At 40.1% G+C, this 18808-nt stretch overlaps 1 protein-coding gene across 2 annotated transcripts; it reads right to left on the bottom strand.

The window, feature by feature from the left end:
• Window positions 1-2665: 2665 nt before the first annotated feature.
• On the bottom strand, window positions 2666-18193 carry spata6 (spermatogenesis associated 6). Of its 2 annotated transcripts, XM_010872052.2 has the most exons (13): window positions 18085-18193; window positions 17671-17808; window positions 17509-17557; window positions 14806-14847; window positions 14506-14636; window positions 14206-14298; window positions 10786-11070; window positions 9739-9850; window positions 9557-9591; window positions 8385-8521; window positions 6016-6106; window positions 3364-3446; window positions 2666-2953 (listed from the first exon to the last, which is right to left on the bottom strand). In XM_010872052.2, exons 1-13 carry the CDS (start codon window positions 18172-18174, stop codon window positions 2797-2799), a joined length of 1443 nt encoding a protein of 480 aa, XP_010870354.1. In that variant the 5' UTR covers window positions 18175-18193; the 3' UTR covers window positions 2666-2796. The 2 variants fall into 2 exon arrangements, with proteins under 2 accessions (XP_010870354.1, XP_019904315.1); XM_020048756.3 differs by lacking the exons at window positions 2666-2953; window positions 3364-3446 and adding an exon at window positions 5360-5696.
• Window positions 18194-18808: the final 615 nt, after the last annotated feature.

Below are 18808 nucleotides of genomic sequence, written 5' to 3'. Positions count from 1 at the left end.
TTCTAAGGTCTTAACTAGTATGCTTTGATAAACCTGATATGCGGAACAGAAGAAACTACTGAAACGTTTCAGTGAAGTATATCCAATATATGGGTTGTGACTTTTTTTTTAAACGTCATAATGAATACTAGAGAATAATAAAACAAATGACACAGTTGACGCACAAATTTTGATGAGAAACTGTCTGTGCTAACTCAAATTCCCAATGCTTTTAATAAATCAGCACCAGATTGAACCATAGGTCTATCTGTCTTTGGCTCTACCCCAAGAAGCCAATTGAGTTGGCTGAACTACTTGCTGCATCGTGCCTAAAGGGGCTGTTTTACTATAGCCGCCTTCTCTGTAACCCTCCCCATTATCTGTGTACATTTGCTGGAACATCAAACACATTTTCTTGTCTCTGCCGGTGCAAATCCGCATACAAAGAGATCAAATGAATTAACATCTGCTCACCCAGTTTCTACCCAACAAGTACTGCTGCCCGCTTGCCAGCCTCCTGTGGGCTCGGTGTGTATTGTGGCCGGCAGCTCCAGATCTCTACTGGGCGCTTGACAGATCACATGCAAAGGAAAAGGCGACACTTGAGAACTGCACTGTCAAGTCTTCTGTCCAGGTGGCCCATTCTCTGGCTAAACCACAGGTGGTAGAATCACTGGAGCTCATCCCCATCAACAGTCTAGCCAACGGAACAGTAACAAACTATGTTGCTGCCAATAGGAGCAGAAGGAAGAACTTGAAGAAATTAACTTTTTCAGTTGCTGATAAGGTTAATTTACATCTAACAAGTTCTTAGTGATTGAAGTTATCCATTGAGACAGGAAATAATTGTAATTTAATGTTTGTCTCCTTCAAAGTACAGAAATCCATCTTACAGAGTAAAAAATAAATGCATAATATGCTTGTCATGTAAGTTGAGTTACTTGTTTAATCACTGTAAAATACTGAAGTGGAAATGTGGTATGACAATGCTTTGGTAATAGTACAGCATAATACAAGTATTTCTTCATCTACAAGTAGGCTACCACCAATCTCATTTGGTGCTCAGTCATGCGTTTGTACATTTATAGTCACTTTATTATTGGCACCCTTGATAGAAGGCTGAGATAAACCAGCCAAATTGTAAATGTAATGTCCCCCAGTGAATTGTGTGCATCACATGTCTGGAAAAACGACCAATTTATTGGTCATTATGGAGGATTTGAAATTACAACCATTGGAGACACAATCTCAATGGTTGATTGGGATTATGGGGTGGGTGGGCAGTAAAGCTACACTGTCACCATTGGTTGGGAGTTAAAATTTAAGATGCCAACATCAAATTGCTTTTGTTCCAGATGGCATGTGTAGTGAACAGTTCCTTAGAAATGAGTTTCTCATACAACCTTTTTTGCTTATCTTTACACAGGGTGCCAATAATAGTGACTGTACATACATTTTTGCAGATTTCCTATAATATGTGTAGTGTATGAGAGCAGGGAGGGAGTACTTCAAGAATTTGAACTTGAGGTCTATGGCTTTACACACTGCAGTCTATTTAGAGTGTAATCACCACTGCCCCTAGTGGTCATAATAAATATATGCAAATAGAGTCCCAGATATATCTGTAGTTTGCTACAGTGGGGAGAACAAGTATTTGATACACTGCCAATTTTGCAGGTTTTCCTACTTACAAGGCATGTAGAGGTCTGTAATTTTTATCATAGGTACACTTCAACAGTGAGAGACGGAATCTAAATCCAGAAAATCACATTATATGATTTTTAAATAATTAATTTGCATTTTATAGTGTGACATAAGTATTTGATCACCTACCAACCAGTAAGAATTCTGGCTCTCACAGACCTGTTAGTTTTTCTTTAAGAAGCCCTCCTGTTCTCCACTCATTACCTGTATTAACTGCGCCTGTTTGAACTTGTTACATGTATAAAAGACACCTGTCCATGTACTCGATCAAACAGACTCCAACCTCTCCACAATGGCCAAGACCAGAGAGCTGTGTAAGGACATCAGGGATACAATTGTAGACCTGCACAAGGCTGGGATGGGCTACAGAACAATAGGCAAGTAGCTTGGTGAGAAGGCAACAACTGCTGGTGCAATTATTAGAGATCTGGAAGAAATTCAAGATGATGGTCAATCTTCCTCGGTCTGGGGCTCCATGCAAGATCTCACCTCGTGGGGCATCAATGATCATGAGGAAGGTGAGGGATCAGCCCAGAACTACAAGGCAGGACCTGGTCAATAACCTGAAGAGAGCTGGGACCACAGTCTAAAAGAAAACCATTAGTAACACAATACGCGGTCATGGATTAAAATCCTGCAGCGCACGCAAGGTCCCCCTGCTCAAGCCAGCGCATGTCCAGGCCCGTCTAAAGTTTGCCAATGACCATCTAGATGATCCAGAGGAGGAATGGGAGAAGGTCATGTGGTTTGATGAGACAGAAATAGAGCTTTTTGGTCTAAACTCCACTCACCGTATTTGGAGGAAGAAGGAGGAAGGGTCAACTTTATATTTGGTACTTTGGTGCACCTTCTTACAAGGACAACAACACTAAGCCTTGTCCTATCCTTTATTTTTGGCAAAACTATCCTGGTACTGGGTAAAGTCCAAAATGTCCTTGGTCTAGAGCTAAATAGTCCAATGAAATCCCAGAACCACACCATGTTTTACAGTGGGTATGGGTTTATTTTTGCTCACACATTCAGGCAGCAGACTGTTCCACTTCATTCATTTGATACAGCCTTCCCTTGCTCGTCTTTACAAATGGAGCAAATAAATTCAGGTGACCATAGATCTCAGACGGTGCTGGAAGCCCTTCTGTACATGTTCTTATAGATGCGTCCCAGGCTCTCCTCAAACACAGCCCTGTGGGGTTTCCCTGAGTAGCGGGCAGCCTGGCTGCTCCAAAACGTTGCGTTGTCCAGGTGGACAGAAGTTTCTCCCAGTGACACTCTGCAGTGACAGTACACCAGACAAAGCATCAGTTAAGGACACCACAGTAAGAGTAATTAAAAGATGCATTCCATGACATTTGGCCACTGGTTGTAAAGTGGCAAAGTGGCACTGTCAAGCAAAAAAAGGGCTCCCAGAAAATGGTGTACTATTTCCTGTATGTGCTGATATGTGCCCCATGTCATTAAAACAACTTGCTTTCAAATTTGGAATGTTATGGCTGAGGTAGGTTTAAGAAATGTGTTTTTGCAAAAGTCCCAGACTGCATATTTACTGTACATAATTTAATTATTGCTTAACAGGTGTATTAAAATACACTGAATTACCTGCCATACAAAAACCTCTAGCCAAACCAATGAAAAGCAGCTTTCCATTAAGACCACTGTCTTTGTGGTTATTATTACACATACCTGTCCTGGAAGACCTGGCCGTTACATGAAGAGTCTTTACGGAAGAGCTGAGGTCCCGGCTTGGTCCAACACCCATCCTCATCCTACAAATACAGGTGCATCTCAAGAAATGAGAATATTGTGTAAAAGTTCATTTTTTCCCATAATTCAAATAAAAAAGTGACAGCATATTCTAGATTAATTACGCAAGTCCTGCTGGAGAAGGAAATCTTCTCCATAAAGCTTGTCAGCAGATGAAAGCATGAAGTGCTCTAAAATCTCCTGGTAGATGGCTGTATTGACTCTGGACTTGATAACTCAGTGGACCAACACCAGCAGATGACAAGACACCCCAAACCATCACTGACTGTGGAAACTTCACACTGGACTTCAAGCAACGTGGATTCTGTGCCTCTCCACTCTTACTCCAAACTCTGGGACCTTGATTTACAAATGAAATGCTAAATTTGAAGAGAGCACTTTGGACCACTGAGCAACAGTTGTTCTTTTTCTCCATCGCCCAGGTAAGACACTTCTGACGTCTCTGGTTCAGGAGCGGCTTGACACTAGGAATGCAACACTTGTCCATTTCCAGGACACCTCTGTGCACTGACTCGGTCCACTTCTTGTGAAGCTCACCCAAGTTCTTGAATTGTCTTTGCTTGACAATCCTCTCAAGGTTGCAGTCACCCCTGTTGCTTGGGCACCTTTTCCTACCACACTTTTCCCTTCCAGTCAACTTTCCATGAATATGCTTTGATACAGCACTCTGCGAACAGCCAGCCCTTTCAGCAATGACCTTCTGTGGTTTACCCTCCTCGTGGAGGGTGTCAATGAGTGTCTTCTGGACAACTGTCAAGTCAGCAGACTTCCCCATAATTATGGTTGTGTGTACTGAAGGCTCAGGGAGTTATTTAGCTGATTAGAGCGCATCTCAGCTCGACATTTCTGCATTGTACATTTTCTATTCTATTTTGAGATACTGGATTTATTTCCAAGAGCTGTAAGCTGTAATCATCAAGATTGAAACAAAAAAGTCTATTTCACTTTGTGTAATGAATCTAGAATATATGGTGTCACTTTTTGATTTGAATTATGGAGAAAAAAATAAGAATATTTTTTTATGCACCTGTACATTCAGCAAGAACAGGGGACATGGATAGACAACCTTTATTTCACTGATGCTATGTTATATAACTACATTATTGCAATATCTGACTCCGCTGGCTCCATTTTGAGCAAACCTTATTAAATAAATGCAAAGAACAGGGATTGGCCAGATAGTGGCACTATAACTGACTACTGAAGCTTCCAGGTCACTCACTGTATCACATTTTACTTGACGTGTGGTACTTAAGTCCCTCTGTCAAGGAACATATTTGCCTGATGAAACTATGAGGAAGATTATTTCACTACAACCAAGGGTTTGACAATTGGTCTCAAATGGCTAGTCACAGGCATTGTTGATAGTCCAACTTGGCAACATTTGCCATCATGCTAGAGGCTATCCAGCTGAGCAGATAATTATTGGGTTTTCTCAAGTGAATTTCTTTACTGCCTTTCTCGTTGTTGGTCTTTAGAACAAATTAAAAAGGCAAATGAGGAGTAAACATTCATTCAACTGTTCTGGTTCTAAATGACAGTCCTTTTCCCACCGTTTGTAGGCAAATTACATTTATGGCATTGGGGGGGGGGGGGGGGGGGGGGGGTTTCCAAAATAAATGTGTGGTGGATGGTTTACCAATAACATTCTGGCGATCAAGTTGACGAGATTAATTTGTGGCAACCATGATGTAAAAATTGTTTAGGGTCCGATAGGTTTGACTTTTTTTTTTTATTCTGTGCAATTGTAGTGTAATATTTAGAGAATACACTATACCACAATATTTTTTTTATTGATTTTATACAGTCATTTTGTTAATCTCTTATTAATGTGCATTGTTTCCAACCCCACTGTAAATATGACATTAACAAATTAATTAATCATCGAAACCTTTAAAAACATACAGCAATGTTGGTTATAATTCTAAATATTGTATTTTTGGCTCTTTCAGTTTGATTTAATTCTCTTTAAATAAATCCCCTTAAGTCATTCCTTTTAATTATGTGTGGATTAGGCATTTCTTCCTCTTGGAGCTCTGCTTTAGCCATGTAGCTGTTGGCACCATGCTGAGGCTCCTTGGTACCTTCCCCTCTGTTTTGTGCTCGGGAAGATGAGCCCTTAACAGCAGCTTACTGCCTGAAGATCTTCCACCCACAGAACCCTGTCTTCTCTTTATTTCAGAGCGGATTTCAGACAGCTTTAGAGTAATTAAACAGCTTTCTCTCTGGTTTTGCCATCAGGACATTTCAAACTGCAAAAGGTGGGAGGCGATGCGTAAAAATGTTTTATCACAACACTTGCCAACTGGCCTGCTTTCTTCCTTTGAGGCAAACTAAGACAGGTACTTCAAGAAAATGAAAATGGGGGAATAAAAGCGCACACGGGGTCAGAGGAAGTTCAGGTTACTAAATAAGTAAAATCAAAATGTGCTTTGACAAACATGTAGTGCAGAACTAACACACCAACATAAGTCCACCAAACCCAATACTATAAATGGGTGTTAAAGTTGAAGAAGTCAAAATGAGTGCCCCCCCCCCCCCATCTACCCTTAATGGTAATAGGTTACTCACAAAGTGTAGTTTCCTGTCAGCCCCATGAGTGTGGAGAACCTTTTGGACTCGACTGTGGATCTCATCAGATGGACTAAACGCAGTGTGGAACCTAGAATAATGATATCCATGTCAAAACACATCACAAGTAGCATTGAAACTCACTAAAAAACAATTATGTTCTATTTTATACTCATTACAGTACTCATTTTTTCCACTAGTCGGTGCTGTATCCTAATGAAAACCATGGGATACAAAAAAAAACCAGCACATATAACAGGCATAAAACATAAACAGAAATTGTGAAGCTTTCAGTGACACGGTGTGCTGGATGGCTGCATAACAGCATGCTTATGAACCCTTTGCCAGAAAGACCTAACTACTTTTTTTCCACTCCTGCAGTAAATATTTGTAACTTTGAATTGGTTCTGTGCATCTCGGTTGGTAGATCATGGGGCTTGCAATGCCAGAATGGTTGGTAGGATTCCTACGGGTGTACGGGTCATTTTTGATCTAGTTGTATGCAAAAATGTATGCATTTATTGCAATAATATTAAAACTAAAGATTAACCAGCTCAGAAAGCTACATACAGCTCTGGAAGAAATTAAGAGACCACTGCAGGAACAGAAGGGTTAAAATTAAGAGACCACTGCAAGAACAGAAGGGTTAAAATTAAGAGACCACTGCAGGAACAGAAGGGTTAAAATTAAGAGACCACTGCAGGAACAGAAGGGTTAAAATTAAGAGACCACTGCAAGAACAGAAGGGTTAAAATTAAGAGACCACTGCAGGAACAGAAGGGTTAAAATTAAGAAACCACTGCAAGAACAGAAGGGTTAAAATTAAGAGACCACTGCAAAATGAACGCTTCTGTTCCTCACTCAAAACCTTCCTTTTGGACTTTTTTGGAAAGGAAAGAAAAAGGTGCAGTGGTCTCTACATTTTTTCCAGAACTGTATACCAAATGTAGCATTTATGCAACTATAATCGAGAATTTGAATGTTCCTTAGATTTTAAGTCTTCCCCAGTTTTTGAGATAGCCTTAAAAGTTTTCTTGGGCAGGAAAGTGGTAGTAGATTTTAGGAAAGAGAAGTAGGTGAGATTCCAACCAATGCTAGAGGACTACATGTGCTCCTGCGACAGTGACTAAGACCACCTGTCCACCAGACCACACCCAGAGTCATTTCAGCGGTGTTAATTCTGTCCATTTTCAGAATAACACAATGGGGTTGCTGTCCACAAATGGGCAGAATGTCTGTGTTGGTAAGACCAGACTCACAAACACAAAGTAAATGCCAGTAAAAGTCCATCCACATCTGATTGGTGAGAGAGTCCTGCTGACTTGGCGTCTGATGATGCTTTTTATCTTCAATTTGACAGATGGTCAAAGGCCAAACCATCAGAACATGAATAGACTGATGGAAAAGCAAATGATAGATGCTCACATTAACTTCGCTCTCCACCCTCAGACTTCCAGAAGACGTGCTCCTTCTCCCGATGTCAGAATCAACAAAGCCTGGGCTTAATCTCAAGCTCTGTGACTTCAGTTGTGTTTTCAATCAAGAGAAGTATCATTCATTTCCAACAATTTACTTTACAGTTTAAAATTGTCTATTGATTTTAATGTTTGCTTACAAACTTGAAAAAGGGAGGCGGGGGCAACAAACAAACAAAGAAACATTTCTTGGTTTAGCTTTCAGCTGTTGCGATCAATGACAGGGTCCTCTCAGAATGTATTAGTGTGTGTGTCGGGTCAAATGCATTTGCTATCGCTGAAACACAATCAATACCCTTTTCCTCTTATTTTCTCTGAGACACTTTTTTTCTTTTAAGTAATGAACAAACATGACAAGACAACAGATCCTGTAATTTGAAGGCATGGGATATTCATCTTGGTTGTCAAGTGTAATCACAATAAATATTAGACGGACACAGCCTGTTGTATTTGGCCAGGCTCTCATGAGGTCCACAATTTGTCAATACTGTATAATTAGAAAATCACACAGGCAAGGTGGTTTTGCCCAGAATTCTTTCAACATCTTTTAGGCAAACACAGAAGCATGACAATGTCTAGTCAAATTCTGCCAAAAACTGTTTGTCCTCCCCTTCGTAACTCAGCGGGGACAAAAACATGGAGATTCCAAGCTAGAAACGACAGCTAATGATGACACACGGCTTTAGATCTTGTCATTGGTGAACATCTGCAGAAACTACTCCGGGGACAGCAGAGACAAAATACAAAGTCATTAGCAGGGACTAATTGTGCTTTATACTATCAAACTCCATCAAGAGGTTGACTGTGTGGGAAACTGAAATAGCAAACGCCCCAGTGGGGGAAAAGAAAAGAAACAAATGTTGAAGTGTGTTCCTGTAGGGGGTGGTTTGTTACCTCTCTCTGAGGGAGGAGCGGCTGAGCAGGGGACTGAGTTGGGGACTTCTTGGGCCAGCTGCAGGGGTTGAACAATGTGCTGCCAGGGCTGACCTGGCCACCCTGACCGGGGTACTGAAAGACTTCCCTGGGGATTTCTGAGTTTTAAGAAAGCCAGAAGAAAGAAAGCATTTATTTGCACTAGATACACGCTATATTGTACTTGTATTCCCATTCTTTTCAATCATCCAATGAACATTGTTTAATTTGTCCATCGAATAAAAAGACTGGGAGCTTCCAGAAGCTTCAGCACGTGCTGATCACGTTTGACAGCACAGATAAGAAAATTACATTTTTACATTGTTGGCTCTAAAATGTATTCATTGTAGGCTTTAACTCAGGTGGAAATGTTTAACTATGAACTAAACATGAAGCACAAATGCTTAATACACCGAATGATTCTGCATGGCTGTAAAACCTTGAGTTATTCCTCATGAATCAATGTGGTGGTGTTTTTGTCTTCCAGTAACGTGACACTATGCTATTACATTTGGCCCTATTATGTACTGTCCCCTAGAACACTGTGATTCAGCTTCATCACATTCGCCAGAGTAGCATGTTCTCAACTACTACAAATAAAACTGGTCCGCACATGTGCAGAACCTCCAGGAACTTCCTTCAGCAGACTAATGGTAAGGTCAGAACCGCAGCGACGACCAATAACGTATGCACTATTACATTTAACAAAAAGCTTTCACCAGACATTATTTTAGGTGGATACATAAGCTCACCCTAAAATGCCGAATCTGTATCAGTCCACAGAAACTGCACCAGCTTTTGATGTCACACAGGAAAGAGGCTCCCTCCCTCTCTTCCATCGCGGTCACTACAACACGCAATCATCTCTCCTCAAACAAGCAATGACAGATGAAGTGAAATCCCTCTGACATTTCCTGTTGGCTTGAATTCTCTCATCGTGCCATCTAAATATTTTTTTTTACACTATTAAAATATCCAGATATGTATTACAACTTTTGTAAGCTGGTTGACGAAAACTGAAGTTAAAGCACGTGGAAGGTTGAGTCTGTTTGAAAGGGCTCCTGCTGTAGTTGAACTAACCTCCAACGGGTAGGACCAAACTAGTGATATTACTTGAACATTGTTTTCATGTTTTATATAAAGATGTTACTTACTCGAACTGGCCTGTAGCTGCCAAGGAGAGAAGAATCTAAAAAAAAAAATATATTATACAGTGCAAAAGTGGTAACCTGTAAATGAGTCTTTAGAAGGTGAGTATTCAATAAGTATTTAGAAGAAAGAAACTAAATGTATTAACATCCAACAATATAGATATTACTACACATAACGGACTCACTGTCCGAGCGGTCTGCAGCAAAGCTGGTGGACCTGCTGTGGGGAAGGGTCATTTTAGAGGGAGAGAAACGAGAAGGGGTCTCGATCATGGAGGCACTCGCAGTACGGGAGACCTGCAGCAGATAAAAGATAAAACAATCAGCTAAAGTCAGTCATTATCCGGATAATGGAAGTGCTAAGCGGCGCGTCACGACACAAAGGGGACTAATTTCTCCAGTTATATTTGTAGTTCTTCTCAGAGTTAATTACTTAATATAAGGACTACAGAACATGGGCTGACCAAAGAGAGAACGTTTTTAGGCAGACCGACACCACTAAATCCAACTCTTTTCAGGTTGCGCTTTGTCGACTGAACCTCACTCTTTAATTAAACCGCGGGTACTTTAATTACACATGAATACCATTACTCTAACCAATGAAATTAGCCACTTTCTCCCACATATAAACTTTATTTAACCAGGCGTTGATAATGCATTCGGTGCAAGCCGAAGAGACTTCAATAGGTAACTATTTGTTAATCATGGTTTGACTGTTAATTAGGTTAACTGTAGCCCCGAGATTTACTCTGTAAAACCCTCCCTTTTTTGAGGCAGCATTATGGAAAATGCCACACTGATATCGCCGCTTAATCCCAGTCTTTGCTTTAATGACATGACAGCTTTGATATTTACACCTCAGGACTGGATGTTATTTAAATTAACAATCAAACCAAAACACAAAGAGCCACTGAAAGGACTTCCAGTGGCTCTCCAACCGTCCCCAGGAGCTTGGGGTTTATTGAGCTTGATCACAACAATACTCTAGAAGATATGCAAATCCTACCATCGTGACACACAATTTTTGCAGTAAACTAAAGGGGTACACTTTTACGCTGAAAATACTCTAGAGCCTAGAAAATGAGGGTGAAAGAAGCTGATAAACAAAAAAAAAAAGCTTCACGCGATTCCAAAACCACGGAATATTCTTAATCTAGCCTTGCTTAACTAGGAAGAGGTGAACTAAATGGGGGGCATTGGAAATGTATGGAGGAAAAAAAAAAAGCACCAACCACAAAGGGGACCTGTGGTTCCGTTTCCTTTTTAAACCTGTGGGGCCCAAGATGGAAGTGGCTGAGTCTCTGTCTGGCCTCTTCAGACAGCTGACACATCCGGCGGTGGGTGTAAGGAGAAGGGGACCGGGTCTGGGAAGCCACGGTGGGCTTCCTGTATCCACTGGATGGTGCATTCCGATTCAACTCCTTCCCTTTCAGTGGCTTCTTGGGGATCCCAACAGCCCCCTGTTCTGGTCTTTGTCTGCCTGGGGACCATTTGGCTGAGGATGGACTACAGCATGGCTGCAAATGGGAAGGCATAATGTTCTAAGAATGACACGACTACAGCTGCAGGTATATACAGACCAGCAGCAGAGCACCCTGCCTGTCACTGCTGGTTTGCCTCTGAAGTTAGGCAGGGTCGGTCCTGGTCACTCTTCCTTCTGGTGTCAAAATCAAATCATAGTGCCCCAAGACCGTGAATGAGTCATTATGCATCATAAAGTGGGGACTTTTAGATGGGTGGTTAAACTGGTAACTAGATATCTTATGGTACTTATTCTAGGAGTATTAACCCAGTTGTCCTCACTACATTTCTAATAAAGCCCTCATATCATTATGGCTACCTGACTTCCGCCGCTTCCAGTTGGCTTATTCATCCACTATTCACCCCGTAACAAAAACCATGTTGGCCTAAGAGTATCAGTACAATCAATAATATATGCAAGTCGCTCTGATTAAGAGCGTCAGCGAAATTACTAAATTGGAAAAGTACACTATTTTATTTTAATTGGTTAGTTTTTTCTTAATTTGCATTAAACACAGAAGCTGATGATGATTACAATGCATAGGTCAAAGACCAAAGCAGACACACAGACTTATCTAAAAGTGTTAGTTTGGCAATAAAAAAACAAAACAATTTATCTGGCTATTAATGAGACGCTCAACTCCCAGATTCTCTACATTCAAATCATGGAGCATAACATTTTACCTCTTTGCTTTCATATCACCGTGATTGCAAAATGACTTCTATAATTCAAATGGTCACTAACATCATTCTGAGACGCAATATCTTAGTTCCTGCAGGCGATGCCCAGATAAATAAGTACAAACATTTTTAATTGCTTTTGATTGCCAGGTTCAGAGTAATATGATAATAGTATCACATGGTTGTAAAATAAAGATCATTTAAATGCTAATCGGGGACACCCTGGCATATAAACTAATTTTTAGGAAATGGAATAAATAAATCTTGATTGAGATTGTCATTCTGAGTCGACACTTTTAACGAAATTAAAGTCCTTTTTACTGTGTTCTTCTTACTTCTTTCTCTTATTTGGGTGTAAACACAAAAAAGCCATTTTCCACCATGAGTTTTGCTTGTCTGATGTGATTAGTGGGCCTGGTGGTTTGGTAATGGGTGATAAAGCAGGGTGTCCTTGAAACAACAAAGGCAGAGCCACAAGTAGCTTATTAAACAAGAAACGAGACCCGTTCAAACGCATGCAAATCGTGTCGAGAAAACCCATTTAAAAAGAATGCCATGTCAAGTCCACACCATGAGATTTTACAAAGAGGGACATGCATACAAACACAGACAAAACAGGACTGACAACAGTGCAAATGGACAAGACAGCTATCTGAAAGACTAGGGAAAAAAAGAGACAGAGGGAGAAGAAAATGACTAAATTCTCCATTACAGGGCTCGACATTTTGAAAGTGTTGCTATTATAAAATTGGAAAAGAGGAGACTTAGTGTTTTGCTCAACCTGCCAGGGTAATATGAATTCCGAGTATCCATTAGCATTGTATAAAGGAAAGCTAAAGGCAGCAACAAAGGATGCTTCTCCCTATCACTTTACTCTCATCCACAATCTTCTTGGGGGTCACAACAGAATCCCTACACCCATCCAGATCCTGCCAATTTGTCAATAATGCCCATTTAAAAAAATTGCTCTGGGGAACATTTCACAACAGTGACTTGATAGATAATACTCTTTTGTGAGGTTTTGGAACAATGACAAATTCCTTTTTTGGATCTGACTCTGCAGGGGCTTTTAAGTTCTCAGTGAAAATGGATGACTACCTTGTTCTCCCTCTCCTACCGTCTGTGTGCCAAATACCCCTTTAAAGCATAACCATCATAAAGCAGACTCAACTGGCAAAATTGATAGGCCCCATTATATATAAAAACAAATCCTGAAAGGAGCCACGAATCTTCCATTTGAAAAAGTAAATGGAAATTTTATGCAACTGAGCACAGGTTGCCCTTTAAATCCAAAGGAGACGGTGGGGAGAAGGCAGGTGAGAAGTGGGATACCAATGCTGATTGACTGCCTGTTTCTCTAAACAAATAACATAAAAGAAACCAGGAACCGGGCCTGGATATCAATTCAACTGATCTACTTCCCTATAATTACATTCACAAGGAGAGGATACCCTTAAATGTGCTGCTAAACTACTGGGACGTCAGTAGCCATGGCAACAAAAGAGGTGGAAAGCAACTGGAATGATAGACAAGCAATTCTGCAGAAGTCCAGAAATAAATGTTAAATGTTTCCCTACGGTGGTCACAGGGCTCCTCTCTGTGGCGCGATCCACCTCCGGCCCATTTTAAACAGAAAGAAGATCAATTGAATCAAAGTAAGTGCATTTGAACTGTTGAGGGTACCAATGTTTATATACTAGGATTTAACAAGCCTGTTGGTTATTTCGGTTGAATTTTTTTTACTATGCGTTGACAGTTCGAGGACGCTCAAATCTTAATTTAAAAATGTGATGGAAATGATAACATGTCAATCAACAGTGTAGATAATCAAAATGGCCTCGGATTGAGGCGCCCCTCGGAGGCACAGAGATCAAAAATAACACAAGAAAATAATAAAGATCGGGGTCAGGAAATTGCCAGGGACCTCACTTCATGATATTATTACAATACTTAGGTGCCATAACAATATTTATTGCAATTCGTACCAAACATTGTGCTCACCATATTTCTGCTCCAGAGATAGAGAGCCATGAGAAAACAAGTACTGATCATTAATGGAAAAATTTTACAATTGATTTCACCCCTCATTCTTCACCACTAACAGCTCACTAATATGTGGACCCAACCGTACAACAAAATTCCATAAAGGCTGCAAACCTAAACCGCCTACAAAAGAATTGCTATTTCAGAGCGCTCCCACCATTAAGTTTATTTAAAGTAAAGTGGGAGCATCAACTCAAAAAAGCAAAGATGTGGCAATATTGCTATAAGACATCCTTTAAAACCAAAACAACCATTTGGTTCACTGTCTGGTTTTAGCATTGAGAAACCCCTCATCTCCTTTCTTTTAACTGTGGCTGCCTGGGTATCATCCAAACCTCCCACAGCTGAACACAATTCATTATGAACACAAGGGTGTGATGAGGACAGCGAGGAGAGGACACACTTACAGGGGAGGCCAGCTGAGGCTGACTGGGCCTATCTGTCCAATCACATTCCTCAATGATCGACGTGCTTGCAAACTCCACCTTGGGAGAGATTCCCTGAGGGCAAAGTAGAAAACAAAAAAGCATTTAACGAGGAGATAGAAACCGAACCAGAGGGTGACTTCAGATAACCTGCAGCTCGAAAGATCAATTTGCAAACGTAAAATCTACAATTGTTGCATTCTCAAGAAAACCACATGGAAGGGAAATGGCGTTGGAGATGTTTAACAGATATGACAATGCCTGTGGAGGTGGCGCACCCACAGGGAACGAGACGGATCTGCTCATCAGCATCTCTCTCCCAGGACCAGCGGCTCGAGGCGATGTCGTCAGCCTGGGGCCTGGATAAAGGAAGTCTCTGGTGTTCTCTTCGATTGTGGCCAAACTATCTCCCTCTGCAAGAAACACAAACAAATACAAAATGCCATACAGCTATGCTTAATAACAAAAGAGAATTTAAGTAGTTTGAGAAAAACTAAAACCAAGAACAACCAATGTCTTTACTATACTTAATGCACATAAACTGCTAGCTAGACATTTAAAAAGTAATGTGGAAAAACAAACCTGGAGGCACCAGCTGAATCAGTTCAAATGATGTGGTGTCAGCTAAAGGAATATAAAAACACACCTATGAGATTGTTAAAGGGTGCAGAGTAGAAACACTAGCTTGACTTCATCCTGTGTCTGCTGTATTCATAGAATATATCTTCTTTGGACTTGGATTTATACCGACTTTGATCTAGCTAGCATAACAACAGGAACTAGGCCCCTGTTGTAGTCTAAGCACTGCCTGACCAGATTGTTAAAGTAACATTTAGCCGTGCTGCAGCTCCCCAGTAGAAGTCTTAGCACTCCATCCACTAAAATAGATTAATGTAACATGTTGCCACCTGAAGTCCCTCCCTACCTTCCCTGAATATACACTTTGAGGAATGACGCAAAAGATCAAATTTCCTTTCTGCCTATTGCTATTTATACTGTGTTGTTTATATAGAAATATAACTTTTGTATGATTGAATTTGTTCTAAAAAGGAGCATAATTTTTGACAGCACTAATACAGTACAGCACTATACAGTATATGCTAGAGTATATGCACTTATTCATATGGTACATTTGGTTATTATGCAAAGGACGATTGAAGGCAGACAGCCTCATAGTAAGTGCACCTGATTAGTTACCGTACGATAACTAGATCAAATCTCCAAGCTGGCAAGGTAAACAAATCCCTCATGCTTTCTTTGAACAAGACAGTTGTTCTGGATGAGTCTCTGCTTTATGAAGAAATGCAAAATTGTATTCCAAAAGACAGTTCGGCCTTAACTGGCTGCAGTTGGCTAGCCAAGGGCAATGCTAAAGTGTCTGTTTATTTTTTGCACACTATCAATTGTAGCCAACATATTGCTAGTCATTTTCTATAGTCCTACATACTATGTTGCAAATCACTTTTCCTAAAACAAATAAACTAATTGTCTTGTGGGCATACAACTTTGTTCAGTTTGAACATGCACATCTCTGGATATTTCTCTCAAACCTTACATCTATGATGCCAAAAAGAAATCTGGCATGTCTTAGTCTATATTTGCAATTTATATTTTGTGCAATAACTATGAAAATACAAAAGTGAAGTAGAACTGAAAGGGGACTTGAAATGTGAATGCTACTTCAAATTCATTGGTTGTTATTTATTTAAAAAAATTACGCTTTGGTAATATTTCAACACTCTTAGTACAAAAAACACAACAGATCATCAAATATTTCACAAACACTTCACAAAAAACATCTACAAAAACATTGACATAACTTTTGTTCACACAAAGGACATGCATAACGTTTGATAAGATTTTCTCTCTTGTTAAAATACCTTTTACTATCACTATGCTAATTGTTCCTAAATGATCATCACTGTATGAATTCAACATAGTTTTGCCTACTATGTTCAGATTGAAAAGTACAGAATCACCACCGTAAGACCATATATTTGTATGTAACCTCTGTGGGATTCAAACCCACAACCGTTGTCTTGGTAGTGTGAGCTACAAAAGACCACTGTATTGCCTATGTACTATACTATACTGTCATAAACAGGACATGATTGCCATCCATAGTAGTAACCACAACTGGTAATCTTACAACCATGGCAATGTCTTTCAACATGGAGCAGGACAGACAGCAAGGCAAAAGAATAAATCAGAGAGCCCCAGAACAAGGTCAAAACTACAAACAGAACTGGTGTGAACCATCACAAGTACATCTTTGTTGATAAAGCAGGCTTCTACCGGGCCAAAACTTGACAGTGTCTGCGCAATATCATTGGCCAACCAACTGTCCATGTGCCTGGACAACATTGGAGAAACTCATGTGTGTAGCCATATCTGAAGATGGATTGGAAGGACATAAGTCACTTCTTGGGTCATACAATGCTGTGGCTGCACACCTCATTGAGTTGATAATGTTGGGTTCCACCACTCAGAGGTGAAACAGGAATGGTTTTGGGCCAATCCATGATTCCTGACCCTAGACCTGCCCCATAATCTCCTTTCCATTATCGAGGTGGAAGATCTATGACCTCCATCCCCATGAGAATGTCACCCTCCTACAGCTCATGGATAAGCCATACCATGACATCACTAGTGACCAAGGTCATGTTCAGATTTGCCATGCCAAAAAAAAAATTCCCGTAGTGCATGAAAAATGAAGATATTAATTTTGATGTGGACAAGATACCATGGGCAAATGTCAAAGACAGAACTGACGCAAATTAGTAGTGTGCGCTAAACATCTGCATTTATTTTATTACTTTCTGATAGTATTTGATAAGACCAAAAAACACATTGCAATAAAAGAAGATGCAGAAGATGACATTGATTAGATTTTGATTATGGGATAGAAATTACAGAGATTTTTTTTTTTTATTGTGATGGGTAATGAAAATAGTAAAATAAACTGTAACAGATTTCGTTTATCACTTCAAAGAGCCTTTTTGAAACATCTTACATTGTTTGGTCTTAAACTAACTGATTTTAACAATGACTGAACTGAAAGAATTGCACTGTTTTGATGTGTGGATGAATCACTGATCTGAAATATGTTTTCAAACCAAACAAAAGCAAAATCTGTTGTTTTGAAAGCAGTATTTAATGGAGTTTTGTACTAAGAGTTTTGCAACACTGCACCATACTATTGGTAACAGTACCAAAGCGACTGATTTTTTTTTAATGCTACAGCTCAAAGTTAGAAATGACAACCTAAAATGTTACCAACGTTACCTTCTAGAAGATTTGCAATTTGACCTGGATCAGCAACTCCTGAGAACGTCTTCAGAATGAGATAAAGAAAACAATCTATAGTTCAGAATCCAAGCCTGATTATTTTGTGATGCTCTAAGAAAAGTTCTCGGTCGGGGAGTGTTTTCTACCCTTCAAACTTACCTTCATAAAAATCATCTTCTCATGAAATAAAAGAGGGAATACAGGAGGTAGACAGCGAGTCTTCTTAAACTGTCCCATAATGCAGACGCTCAGGTATACGTCTTCCTGATTGGGCAGTACAACCCCTGGGCAAGTAATCTGTATTTAAACCAATCAACGCAACAGTACCGTTACAACAAACCTTTGCAGGATAAGCTAGTGGAGTACACATAGCTTAAAGCAAATTGTTGTACAAAGGACTTATTTTAAACCCTTATTTTACTTTGTGATGGTTAAGTTCAACATGGATAGTTACTGTTGTAAACTAGCTAGCTAATATTTGCAAGCAAATGATGCTAATGACAACTCGCGAAGGATGTAAAAAGTTACTTTACTAAGAGAAAACAACGTAACTAGCCATTAGATTGTACTTACAGTTTGGATTTCAATTTTCACTGTGCATTTAAGACTTCTCTGAAACATGTTGGAGGACGAAGGCTTATTTTTTTGCGTCAACCCACCCATTTTGAAAATGTCATTGTCATAGCTGCCTAACTGTAACAGGAAGCTGAGCTAAGTGTGGTCATGTGACTCTTCTGGGAAATTTCAACTCACCCAGTATTGACTTCACAGTGAATGAAACTTAAGTACAAACCCGCTATTTGGGCAGATTGAAAATCAATAGAATTTCCCACATTAATGAAAATGAGAGACCAAGGGCTTAATCTAAGTAATTATATATAACGGCTATGGCCCTGTGCAAACTTTCCATCACACCATGTGTGCAATTTGTGTTGGCAAATGCTTGGCAGAAGCACATTATGAAAAGCAAACCTCCAGCCTTGAACTACATTTTTGTCTTGCATTCATTATTATGTTTTATACACATCAACCTCTCCTGGCTTTGTGCCTTTTTATTGTTATGCAGGACTGACTACAGCATGGCTCCATACAGACAGGGCTGTGGCCAGGAATCCTGGGCCCCCTCACTTACAGACGACATTGACATTAAAATCAGTGGGCCCCCCAAAGCCATGGGCCCCTTGAATCATATCCACCTTTACCCATTTTAGCTACGGCCCTGCATACAGACATCTTGTTTGCAGTGCAATTAACCATCCCAAGTAAGATAAACAAGAGCCTCTGGGATTTGGTGAGA

The sequence above is a fragment of the Esox lucius genome, chromosome 8 (assembly GCF_011004845.1).
Source record: "Esox lucius isolate fEsoLuc1 chromosome 8, fEsoLuc1.pri, whole genome shotgun sequence".
Classification (NCBI taxonomy): Eukaryota; Metazoa; Chordata; class Actinopteri; order Esociformes; family Esocidae; genus Esox; species Esox lucius.
This window is presented reverse-complemented; position numbering and strand designations above follow the sequence as displayed.

Excerpts from the sequence above, each read along its gene's own strand:
- spata6 (XM_010872052.2), bottom strand. The coding sequence starts at position 18,174 with ATGGGTGGGTTGACGCAAAAAAATAAGCCTTCGTCCTCCAACATGTTT. Across the intron at positions 17,809-18,084 it reads TGAAAATTGAAATCCAAACT|ATTACTTGCCCAGGGGTTGT; the intron begins GTAAGTACAATC and ends GTTTAAATACAG. Across the intron at positions 14,848-17,508 it reads AATTGCAAATCTTCTAGAAG|CTGACACCACATCATTTGAA; the intron begins GTAACGTTGGTA and ends ATATTCCTTTAG.